The sequence below is a fragment of the Hemiscyllium ocellatum genome, chromosome 49, assembly GCF_020745735.1.
Source record: "Hemiscyllium ocellatum isolate sHemOce1 chromosome 49, sHemOce1.pat.X.cur, whole genome shotgun sequence".
In the NCBI taxonomy this organism is placed as follows: domain Eukaryota; kingdom Metazoa; phylum Chordata; class Chondrichthyes; order Orectolobiformes; family Hemiscylliidae; genus Hemiscyllium; species Hemiscyllium ocellatum.
The window spans coordinates 7,688,771-7,701,377 of record NC_083449.1 but is presented as its reverse complement, the minus strand read 5'-3'; the positions used below and the strand labels follow the sequence as shown (position 1 = coordinate 7,701,377).

The 12,607-nt window shown below is 45.1% G+C and overlaps 1 protein-coding gene across 1 annotated transcript in view; it reads left to right on the top strand.

Moving 5' to 3' along the window:
* Positions 1–3,375, top strand: part of LOC132837315 (histone H3-like) — a 489,210-nt gene extending 485,835 nt beyond the window's left edge. Inside the window, exon 5 of the mRNA XM_060856987.1 lies at positions 2,929–3,375. Coding sequence (XP_060712970.1) covers positions 2,929–3,340 — 412 coding nt within the window. The 3' untranslated portion in view covers positions 3,341–3,375. The remainder of the gene's footprint in view (positions 1–2,928) is intronic.
* The last annotated feature ends 9,232 nt before the right edge of the window (positions 3,376–12,607 follow it).

Genomic DNA, 12,607 nt, shown 5'->3' with positions numbered 1-12,607 from the left:
TGTAGTGGACTAAGTAATAGTGGATGCAGTGGTGGTCATGTTCCAAGATTCTATGGGCTCTGCAATAATTTACAGATTGGGGGCTAGCCAGTGTTAGCAATCCAATGGAAAAGGGAGGTAGGTATATAATTGGGAACTATAGTCCAGTCAGCCTGCAGGGAAAAAATAAAATGAAAGCTTCAATTGTGAAGTATTTGACAGAACAGTAATCAGAATCTGATAGAGTCAGCATGAAGGGCCTGTACAAGTGCATACTGTTCTGTCCTCTAAGCTTGAGAAACCGATTGGCCATCTTTGAGGATGTAAACAGTAAAGCTGATGAGAGTGTAACAGTTACTAAGGAGAAAAACTACAATTAAGTCCCTGAGCACCGCAGCAAAGGCTGAAAGGTGGACAAATTCTATTCTTCCACATTTACATTTGGTGATATTTCTGGCGTGTGACTGTGTGAATGTGAATATTGTGTCAGAGAGACTGTAGGGAAAGGGCGGTCGGTTAGTCCAACTCTGGAGGCAGGAAACATGTTTCCGCTGATGGGTGAGTGCCGAACCAGAGGACCCAGCTTAAAAATACGGGGTAGACCATTTAGGTCAGAGATGAGGAGTAACTTCTTCACCCAGAGAGTGGTGGCTGTGTGGAATGCTCTGCCCCAGAGGGTGGAGGCCCAGTCTCGGGATTCATTGAAGAAAGAGTTGGATAGAGCTCTCAAGGATAGTGGAATCAAGGGTTATGGAGATAAGGCAGGAACAGGATACTGATTAAGGATGATCAGCCATGATCATATTGAATGGTGATGCAGGCTTGAAGGGCAGAATGGCCTACTCCTGCACCTATTGTCTATTGTAACTGTGTTTGTGTGTCCGCTAATATTATGATATTTCTAAGTCTCTCTTACGAAACTCAAAAATATTTTCAATTCAGGTTATCCCCCTGCTCCCCTTCTAAACCTCAAAAGTAGAATTCAAGGCAATATATTTGGTGGTTTCAAGGTTTCGGTCTAAATGTAGCGAATGTCGCCGCTCAGCTCAGAGAGCGCCATCAGGAGCCGTGTATCCGAGTGAAAACTTTTCGTCCGTAAAGCTTCCCCTGTCAGGGTGAGGAGCGATCGAGCCAGGCTCTCTGGAGATGCGGAATTTCAGAGGAATCGGAGAGTTTAGACCGTTAGAGAAACACAGACAGCAGGAGCAGGGAGCTGACAGCAGGATGTGCCTGCGCCGTCCGCTCGCTACCTTGAAGTTGCTCAGTGCCGCCGCCAGCAGCTTCATTGCTGACCCAGTTCAGACTGACCCAGAGAGAGATTCAGCGCAGAGTTCTCAACATGAGCGACAGTGCAGCCGCCGAAACTGCTCCTCCAGCCTCCGCTCCCACCAAAGCCAAGGCTCCCAAGAAGAAGCGACGGCTCCCAAGAAAAAACCACCCGGTCCCGGGTTGGGAGAGCTAATTCTGAGGGTTGTCGGGGATAGCAATGATCGCAAAGCGACGTCTGCTATAAAGAAGGCGCTGGAGAGAAGCGGGATCGATGTGGAGAAGCGAAAGGTACAGATTAAGATGAGTATCAGGAGATGCCTGGCGAACGGCTCCCTTGTTCTGGTCATGCTCCTTCAAACTCCCAAAGAATCCAGTCAAGGCAAAAGCGGGAAAGAAGGCGGGAACATCAGCGGCCGCCAAGAAACCGGCCGTGAAGAAATCCCCGGCCAAGAAAGCGACAGCCAAGAAATCCCAGGCCAAGAAAGCGACAGTCAAGAAATCCCCAGCCGAGAAAGCGAGCGGCAAGAAGACGGCACCGCCAAAGAAAACGGTGAGCAAAGCAGCGCCAAAGAAACGGACTCTTGTGAAGAAGGTGAAAAAGATCAAGGCCCCGAAAGCCCCCAAACCCCTCAGCAAACCGGCTCAAAGCAAGGCCAAGCCCAAGGCGAAAGTGACCAAGACAGCAGCAATACAGTCGGTGTAATATATAACCACCCGGACCCAAAGGCTCTTATCAGAGCCACCCACATCTCTCAGGAAAAAGCTGAGCCCGGATCCGATGATCCCCGTCCCGGCGCCGAGCGCAGACTTACCTTGGATATTAATTAATCTGAATCGCTCAAATACACACTCGTGCTATGCTTTACGAAAGTGGAGACCTGTGAATGGGGAAGGTATCACATAGGGAAGGTTTATTGATCTCCATCTGGTTATTTCACTTCGCGATTTATAACTCTACCGAGTCACGAATGTGGCATATTGTAGTGTTTGTATTTCACTGACCCGTTCAGGAATGTTACTTTGTTCAGTTTTGATTCTGGGACGCTGCGCATGTTTTCATGGCGTGTTCCTTCCATCTGCCTGTTACAGACAGTTCAGGCAGCAATTCCACATTGTCTTCGGGCGAATTACAATCTGGGGCTAATAAAAAAAATAAAGTGAGATTCTGTCCTTTTGTCGTGTCCACTATATTAGCTTTTAAGATGTTTAAATTGGCGGGGTTGTTTAGATTGATTCAAAGCCGGTACAAGTTCGGTTGTTCAGTTTGTCTGGGCTATTTTAAACCCCGCCTTTCCTCCCGCCTGTTACAGACAGATCAGGCAATGATCCCGCCTCCTGTCCGCGCTGACTGCTAACTAGGTTTAAAAGAATTACTATAAAATATTACATTTTATCTTAGACGGATGGTGTTTTGCGTTTGGATGTTTAATTTAATTTCAGTGTTTGTGAAATTCGGCGGGCATTTTCAAACTGACCAACTGTCATTTCACGTTATCCAATCAGCCTCTAACAATTCTTTTCCTGCCTTTCCTGTCCCTTCCGGAGCTGTTTCTCTTTGGGCTGAGGGACAGGGCTGTATCCAATCCCAGCTCTAGGGCGGGCTCTCCATTCCCTTAAACAGGCAGCACCGCAGCAGTTTCAGCATTGACAGCAGCCTGTGTGTTACAGGGAGTTGAAGAGAATGGCCAGAACCAAGCAGACAGCGCGCAAATCCACCGGAGGGAAAGCTCCCCGCAAGCAGCTGGCGACCAAAGCGGCCCGCAAGAGCGCTCCGGCCACGGGCGGAGTGAAGAAGCCTCATCGTTACAGGCCCGGCACGGTGGCTCTGCGGGAGATCCGCCGCTACCAGAAATCCACCGAGCTGCTGATCCGCAAACTGCCCTTCCAGCGCCTGGTGCGAGAGATCGCTCAGGACTTCAAGACCGACTTGCGCTTCCAGAGCTCGGCTGTGATGGCCCTGCAGGAGGCCAGCGAGGCTTACCTGGTGGGGCTGTTTGAGGACACCAACCTGTGCGCCATCCACGCCAAGCGGGTCACCATCATGCCCAAAGACATCCAGCTGGCCCGCCGGATCCGCGGGGAGCGCGCCTAAACGGAGCCTGGCCGGCCCTGCACATTCACCCCGAGAGAGAGAAACACAACGGCTCTTTTTAGAGCCACTAAACCATCCAGAGAGAGTTGGAAACCTGATAGCATGACAGTAATTTGTTCTCGCTGCACTGAATCAATTCTGTTGTTATATATATTTTGAATCCAGCCGAGTTAGTCGCAAGACACACGGCTTTCAGCGACGGTGATTAGTACATGACCATGAATGTTATGCAATTGTTACACAATATATTAGGTACGGGAGTGTTAATTCCAAATGAAATCTCTCCCCTCATTGTCTCCCTTGGTGTTCCTACCAGCTGTAACTATTTCTAAGAAAGCAGGGCGGGAAAAAATGGCGCCAAATCATCAACGGTTTTCTTTCACATTTGAAAATCTCGCCGTGATATAGATCAGAGATGGCCGTTTTACAGAACACGACACATTCGTACTTAATCGAAAAGCAAATTAACGACTATAAAAGTCCAATTCACATAATCTTTCTTTAGGTACTGAGTCCTATTTAAACGATTCGAGATTCTCTTCGAAGGGTAGGCTCAGACTCAATGGACCGAATGCCCTCATTCAGCCCTGTCAGGATTTCATGAACGTTCTTTGCCATGAGCGCTTTGATAACGAACACCGCTCTTAGATATTATTTTAATATCGTGTTCCCTTATTGCAAAAGGCCCACATTAACTATTACAGTCCGGCAACTAATCTGATTTGATCTTGGGTCATTTTCAAAGCTTCCAGCTGACAGCAGAAAATCTCATTTACATCATTCAATCATCATTACCACCCAACAGAACCCGCGTGGAGTTTTCGAAATTGAAAAATCAGTGTGTAATGTATCTATCCGTGGATTTGTTTTCCGGGGTTGACAATCAGGGCTCACATCCCAACCGGGGCTTGTAGCTCCTGGAATAGAACATAGAACAATACAGCACAGAACAGGCCCTTCGGCCCACGATGTTGTGCCGAACATATGTCCTAGCTTAAGCACCTATCCATGTACCCATCCAATTGCCGCTTAAAGATCACCTGATTCCGATTCTGCCACTACTACAGGCAGCGCATTCCATGCCCCCACCACTCTCTGGGTAAAAAACCTACCTCTGATATCCTCCCTATACCTTCCACCCTTCACCTTAAATTTATGTCCCCTTGTAACAGTTTGTTGTAACCGTGGGAAAAATCTCTGTCTACTCTATCTATTCCCCTGATCATCTTATAGACCTCTATCAAGTCACCCCTCATCTTTCACCATTCCAATGAACATAGACCCCTAGATCCCTCTGCTCCTCCACCTTACTAAGAACCCTACTGTTAACCATGTATTCTGCATACTTATTTGTCCTTCCAAAATGGACAACCTCACATTTGACAGGGTTGAATTCCATCTGCCACTCCTCACCCCAGCTCTGCATCACATCAAAGGCCCTTTGCAGCCGACAACAGCCCTCTTCACTTTCCATAACTCCACCAATCTTCGTATTGTCTGCAAATTTACTGACACACCCTTCGACTCTCTCTTCCAAGTCATTGATAAAAATTACAAAAACAGAGGACCCAGAACCGATCCCTGCGGAGCTCCACTTGTAACTGGGCTCCAGGCTGAATATTTACCATCTACCACCACTCTCTGACTTCGACCAGTTAGCCAGTTCTCTATCCAACTGGCCAAACTTCCCACTATCCCATACCTCCTGACTTTCCGCATAAGCCTACCATGGGGAACCTTATCAAATGCCTTACTAAAATCCATGTACACTACATCCACTGCTCTACCCTCATCCACATGCTTGGTCACCTCCTCAAATAATTCAATAAGACTTGTAAGGCAATACCTACCCCTCACAAATCCGTGTTGGTTGTCCCTAATCAAGCAGTGTCTTTCCAGATACTCATAAATCCTATCCCTCAGTACCCTTTCCATTACTTTGCCTACCACCGAAGTAAGACTAATTGGCCTGTAATTCCCGGGGTTATCCCTAATCCCTTTTTTTGAACAGGGGCACAACATTCACCACTCTCCAGTCCCCTGGCACCACCCCCATTGACAGTGAAGACGAAAAGATCATTGCCAACAGTTCTGCAATTTCCTCTCTTGTTTCCCACATAATCCTAGGATATATCCCACCAGGCCTGGGGGACTTGTCTATCCTCAAGTTTTTCAAAATGCCCAACGCATCTTCCTTCCTAACAAGTATCTCCTCTAGCTCACCAGTCCGTTTCATACTCTCCTCTTCAACAATATGATCCCTTTCATTTGTAAATACTGAAGAAAAGTACTCATTCAAGACCTCTCCTATCTCTTCCAACTCAACACACAGTCTCCCACTACTGTGCTTGATCGGACCTACCCACGTTCTCGTCATTCTCATGTTTCACACATACACATTAGCCTTAGGGTTATCCTTGATCCTATCCGCCAAAGATTTTTCATGCCCTCTCTTAGCTTTCCTAATCCCTTTCTTCAGCTCCCTCCTGGCTATCCTGTATCCCTCCAATGCTTTGTCTGAACCTTGTTTCCTCAACCTTATGTAAGCCTCTTTCTTCGTCCTTACAAGACATTCAACCTCCCTCGTCAACCAAGGTTCCCTCACATGACCATCTCTTTCCTGCCTGACAGGTACATATACATCAAGGACACGTCGTATCTGTTCCTTGAAAATGTTCCACATTTCAACGACATCCTTCCCTGACAGCCTATGCTTCCAACTTATGCTCCTCAGATCCTGTCTTGCAGCATCGTATTTACCCTTCCCCCAATTGTAAAACGTGCCCTATTGCACACACCTATCTCTCTCCAGAGCCAAGGTGAAAGTCACAGAATTGTGGTCACTATCACCAAAATGCTCACCCACTAACAAGCCCATCACTTGTTCGTTACTAAGTACCAAATCCAATATGGTCTCCCCTCTGGTCGGACAATCTACATACTGAGTTAGATAAGCTTCCTGGACACACTGCACAAACACCGCCCGTCCAAAATACTTGATCTAAAGAGCTTCCAATCAATATTTGGGAAATTGAAATCGCCCATGTCTACTACCCTGTGGCTTCTGCACCTTTCCAAAATCTGTTTTCCAATCTGTTTCTCCACATCTCTGCTGCTATTGGGGGGCCTATAGTAAACACCCAACAAGGTGACTGCTCCTTTCCTATGGACTTCAGCCCATACTACTTCCAAAGGCAGATCCCCCTCGAACTGCCTTTCTGCAGCCGTTGTACCATTTCTAATTAGCAACACCAACCCCCCCTCCCCCAATCTTACTGAAACATCTGTAACCAGGAACCTCCAACAACCATTCTTGTCCCTCTTCTATCCACGTTTCCGTGATGGCCACAACATCGTAGTCCCAAGTACCGATCCATACCTTAAGTTCACCCACCTTATTTCTGATACTCCTTGCGTTGAAGTATGTACACTTGAGCCCATTTCTGTGTCCGCAAGTATTCCTTGTCAGTGCTACCTTCTCCACAGCCTCCCTGCATTCTTGAACATCCTGAAAAACAGCTAACCTACTTGCTGGACTACAAGTCCGGATCCCATCCCCCGCCAAATTAGTTTAAACCCATCCCCCGAAGAGTGCTGGCAAACCTACCTCCCAGGATATTGGTGCCCTTCTGGTTCAGGTGCAACCCGTCCTGCTTGTACTCTCTAAAAATCAAATATTAGAGAGTAACTTGAGCAAATAGCAGCAAACAGAAAAAAAAGATTCACTAGTGTTTAATGTACTCCCAAGAGACAGGGAGGAGAAAGGGCACGTTCCCTTCTCTCGAAGCCAGCGTCAAATCATCAACAATTTTCTCTCCCATATGAAAAGCCCGCCGATTTACAAACAACGGAGTATGTTTTACATCGAAAAAGAGGACGTTGTTCAGAGGAGAATCCATCAATACTTGTTAATTCTGTTACAAATATGTACTTCAGACAAAGTTAAAAATCACACAACACCAGGTTATAGTCCAACAGGTTTAATTGGAAGCACACTCGCTTTCGGAGCGCCGCTCCTTCATCAGATGGATGTCTCTGAAAGCGAGTGTGCTTCCAATTAAAGCTGTTGGACTTTAATGTGGTGTTGTGTGATTTTTAACTTTGTACACCCCAGCCCAAGGCCGGCATCTCCAAATCATTCTTCAGACAATCTCTCTCGCTCATCCATTTACCTAACCGCATCTATCTCTTTCTACATTTTTGTTTCTTTTCTGGACCTGAAGAACTGGCAGAAACACAAAAGAAGCGCCAAGAACTGCAATATGCAATTAATCTCTTCATTTCACATTTCAAAAACAATCCGGTATGTTGATTAAACATTACAGAACGTTCTCCCGTGTGAGCATATTAATCGTCTTTAAACAAGATTAAAGATTGTCGCCCAGCCCTTTGGCACTAGGTCTGACATCAGCAAAAACTCCACATTTGTTATCCCAGTCTTGCAGCTGCTCTGGTTTGATCTCGCTTCATTTCGAAAATCTCTCACCGACAGCAGAAAGCCTCATTTATTGCAATCTGAAATCTGACAAAACAGCGCCAGAGAGCCAGGTTCGAGTCGACCAGGCATAGAACTAAAAACATAGACCATCAATCGTGAGATGCATCTTCTCCTCGTACACAAAGACGGGGGCACGTTTCTTTCTCGTTTGCCTGGGGTAAGTTTCATTGTTCATATCCCACCGTGAATAGTGGCTCCGGACTGATCAAATGTTAAAGTGTAACTTCAAGAAATAGAACAGCTGAATGCTCCACAGCAAGGGGAAACGGGACTGAAGACACAATAATTAAATAATGTGCAACAATTAAAAAAAATGCAGGATGAATAGACAAATGCAGAATAAACCTCACTTTCAAACAAAAGAAACTTCAACAATGTCTACGTTCAAGTCGAAACCAAATGTCTCAGTGATAACACAGAACCCTAAGCAAGGAAACATCCTACACTGTTTGACAGGACCAGCTTTTTTAAAAAAATAAGTTGATCTGTTCATTGCTACATGATAGTTTTATACTGATACTCTGTGCAATAGGATGTGATTGTCTTTTATTCATCTGAATCACAGAATTGGTACAGCACAAACGCAGGCCATTATCCCATTCTATCATTTTACTGTTCTGCACACAAGATTTCAGTAATTGTTGTGATTCTGAACTATATACCCGTCTGCTCTCTTCCTTAACCCACAGACTAAGCAAAAGCTCAGAATTCACAAAATGCTTAGAGGTTAAGATAAAAACCCCACTTCAACATCCTCATAACTTTTCCAATGGAGTAAATCACAGTCACAGAAAGTATTAGTGGCTGCCAGGGAATTAAGCCAAATTGGTATGCAAAAGTAGAAACTGATTATTACGGATTGAGAACTTCACTCTCACAGTCACACAGCAGAAACTGACTCAGCTGCTCCCACAAATTCACATTGCAGAAGCTGACAGAGAGCGAATGTAGTTACATATACATCCTCATAGCTGAAAACAGGGCAGGACTTATTGTTTGGCAACACTCCACATGATCCTACCATTAACTATATAAGACCACCAGGTGCATATGAACAGCTGCTTAAAAGTGGAGTGGCGGTTAGAAAAGGTTGTAAAAAAAAGTGTTTGGCATGCTTGTCTCCTTTGGTAAGCACACTGAGTTTAGGAGCTGGGACATCATGTTAGGGCTGCATAGGACATTGATTAGGGGACTTTTAGAGGACTGCGTACAATTCGGGTCACGTTGCCATAGGAAAGATGTTGCTAATCTTACGAGGGTGCAAAAAAATTGACAGAGATGTTACTGGGATTAGAGGGTCTCTCACAGCGTCAGAGACCCGGGTTCAATTCCCACCTCAGGCGACTGACTGTGTGGAGGTTGCATGTTCTCCCCGTGTCTGCGTGAGTTTCCTCCAGGTGCTCCGGATTCCTCCCGCAGTCCAAAGATGTGCAGGTTAGGTGAATTGGCCATGCTAAATTGCCCGTAGTGTTAAGTAAGGGGTAAATGTAGGGGTATGGGTGGGTTGCGCTTCGATGGGTTGGTGTGGACTTGTTGGGCCAAAGGGCCTGTTTCCACATTGTAAGTAATCTAAAAAAAAATCAAAAGAGGCTGAATAGACTGAGGCTTTTTCCCCTGGAGCATTGGAAGCTGAGGGGTGATTTTTACAGCTGCATATAAAATCATGAGAGACATCGATAGGATGAAAAACCGAGGTCTTTTTCCTTGGGTGAGGGAGCATAGAGGGCATAGGTTTAAGGTGAGAGGGCAAAGATTTAAAAAATAACCTGAGGAACAACCTTTTCATGCAGCGGGTGATGTGCATATGGAATGAGCGTCCAGAGGAAGCTGGGAACAATTACAACATTTCAAAGGAGCCTGAATGGGTAAATGAACAGAAAGGATTTAAAGGGTTATGTGCCAAAATTTAGAATCCAGAGAAGGTATATTCCTGTTAGGGTGAAAGGAAAGGCTGGTAGATATAGGGAATTCTGAATGACTAAAGAAATTGAGGGTTTGGTTGAGAAAAAGAAGGAAGCATATATCAGGTATAGACAGGATAAATTGAGTGAATCCTTAGAATAGCAAGAGGGAAATCAAGAGGTCAAAAGGTGGATGTGAGATACCTTTGGCAAATAGAATTAAGGAGAATCCAAAGGGTTTTCACAAATACATTAAGGATAAAAGGGTAACTAGGGAAAGAATCAAAAATCAGCAAGGTGACCTTTGTGTGGAGGCACAGAAAATGGGGGAGATACTAGATGAGTATTTTGCATCAGTATTTACTGTGGAAAAGGATATGGAAGATAGACTGTAGGGAAATAGATGGTGACTTCTTGCAAAATGTCCGGATTACAGAGGAGGAAGTGCTGGATGTTTTGAAACGTAAAGGTGGATAAATCCCCACAACCTGATCAGGTGTACCTGAGAACTCTATGTCAAGCTAGAGAAGAGATTGCTGGGCCTCTTGCTGAGATATATGTATGATCGATAGTCACAGGTGAGGTGCCGGACGACTGGAGGTTGGCAAACGTGGTGCGACTGTTTAAGAAGGGTGGTAAGGACAAGCCAGGGAACTATAGACCAGTGAGCTGGATGTTGGTGGTGGGCAAGTTGTTGGAGGGAATCCTGAGGGATTGGATGTATATGTATTTGGAAAGACAAGGACTGATTTGGGACAGTCAACATGACTTTGTGTGTGGGAAATCATGTCTCACAAACTTGATTGAGCTTTTTGAAGAAGTAACAAAGAGGATTGATGGGCAGAGCAGTAGATGCGATCTATATGGACTTCAGTTAGGAATTCGACAAGGTTCCACATGGGAGACTGATTAGCAAGGTTAGATCTCATGGAATACAGGGAGAACTAGCCATTTGGATACAGAACTGGCTCAAAGATGGAAGACAGAGGGTGGTGGGGGAGAGTTGTTTTTCAGACTGGAGACCTGTGACCAGTGGAGTGCCACAAGGATCGGTGCTGGGTCCTTGACTTCTTGCCATTTACATAAATGATTTAGATACGAGCATAAGAGGTACAGTTAGTAAGTTTGCAGATGACACCAAACTTGGAGGTGTAGTGGACAGTGAAGATGGTTACCTCAGACTACAACAGGATCTTGACCAGATGGGCCAATGGACTGAGAAGTGGCAGTTGGAGTTTAATTCAGATAAATGCGAAGTGCTGCATTTTGGGAAAGCAAGTCTTAGCAGGACTTATACAATTAATGTTAAGATCCTAGGGAGTGTTGCTGAACAAAGAGACCTTGGAGTGCAGGTTTATAGATCCTTGAAAGTGGAGTCACAGGTAGATAGGATAGTGAAGAAGGTGTTTGGTCTGCTTTCTTTAATTGTTCAGAGTATTGAGTACAGGAGTTGGGAGATCATGTTGCGGCTGTACAGGACATTGGTTAGGCCACTGTTGGAATATTGAATGCAATTCTGGTCTCCTTCCTATTGGAAAGATATTGTGAAACCTGAAAGGGTTCAGAAAAGGTTTACAAGAATGATGGCAGGGTTGGAAAATTTGAGCTATAGGGAGAGGATGAGCAGCCTGGGGCTGTTTTCCTTGGAGTGTCAGAGGCTGAGGGGTGACCTTATAAAGGTTTACAAAATTATGAGGGGCATGGGTAGGGTAAATAGGCAAAGTCTTTTTGCTGGGATCGGTGAGTCCAGAACTAGAGGGCTTAGGTTTAAGGTGAGGAGGAAAAGATATAAAAGAGACTTAAGGGGCAACTTTTTCTCACAGAGGGTGGTGCGGGTATGTAATGAGCTGCCAGAGGAAGTGGTGGAGGCTTGTACAATTGCAACTCTTAAAAGGTATTTGAATGGGTATATGAATAGGAAGGTTTTGGAGGGATATGGGCCAGGTGCTGGCAGGTAGGACTAGGATTGGGGTGGGATATCTGGTCGGCATGGACAGGTTGGACTGAAGGGTCTGTTTCTATGTTATATATCCATATATAGTCTGTTTCTATGACTCCATGCTAGCAAATAAGATTTGATTAGTTTAGGGTATCTGGTCAGTGTGCATTAGTTGGATCAAAGGCTTTATGTCTCTATAACCTGAAAGTTACTGATTGATAACTAGACTCTCATATATACACAGCAAAAACTTGACAGGTGGCATATGATAAATGCAATTATATAGTCAGAAACCAAAGACTGACAGGTACAAATTAATAACTGCACCCTGAGATACACAGAGCAAAAGCTGACATGGATATACTCATACAGCACAGAAAAGCCCTTCAATGCATCGTGTCTGCACCCACAATAACTACCACTGAAGGTTTGTTAATTTCCTGCACTTGTCCCATATCCTTAAATGGTATGACATTTCAAGTGCTCATTCAAATACTTTTTCAAGGTTAAGGTTTCTGGGCTCCACTGCCTTCCCAGGCAGTATCTTCCAGATTTCCACCACTTGCTGAGTAAACGAGATTTTCCCTCAATATATTTAACCCTTAGCCCACACCATAGTGAGAATCCTTATCCTTTACCATATTCTAACCAAATCACGACTTGTGATTGATCGCTCAAACAAGGGAAACAGTTCTCCACATTCACCCTGTCCATCCGCCTAATAATCTTTCACACCACAATTATGTGCCACCACCTCAGTCATCCCTGCTCTAGAAAAAAAACAATCCAAGCTCATTTAGTCTTTCCTTTTTTTGGAAGTAATATTTGTGGTTTGATCCTAATCCCACTTACTGGGTCTGGGTTTAGCACTACTGCTGTCACTGTCGGGTTATTGCGTGAGGCCCTCCCCCAGCGCTTCCATTGACTCA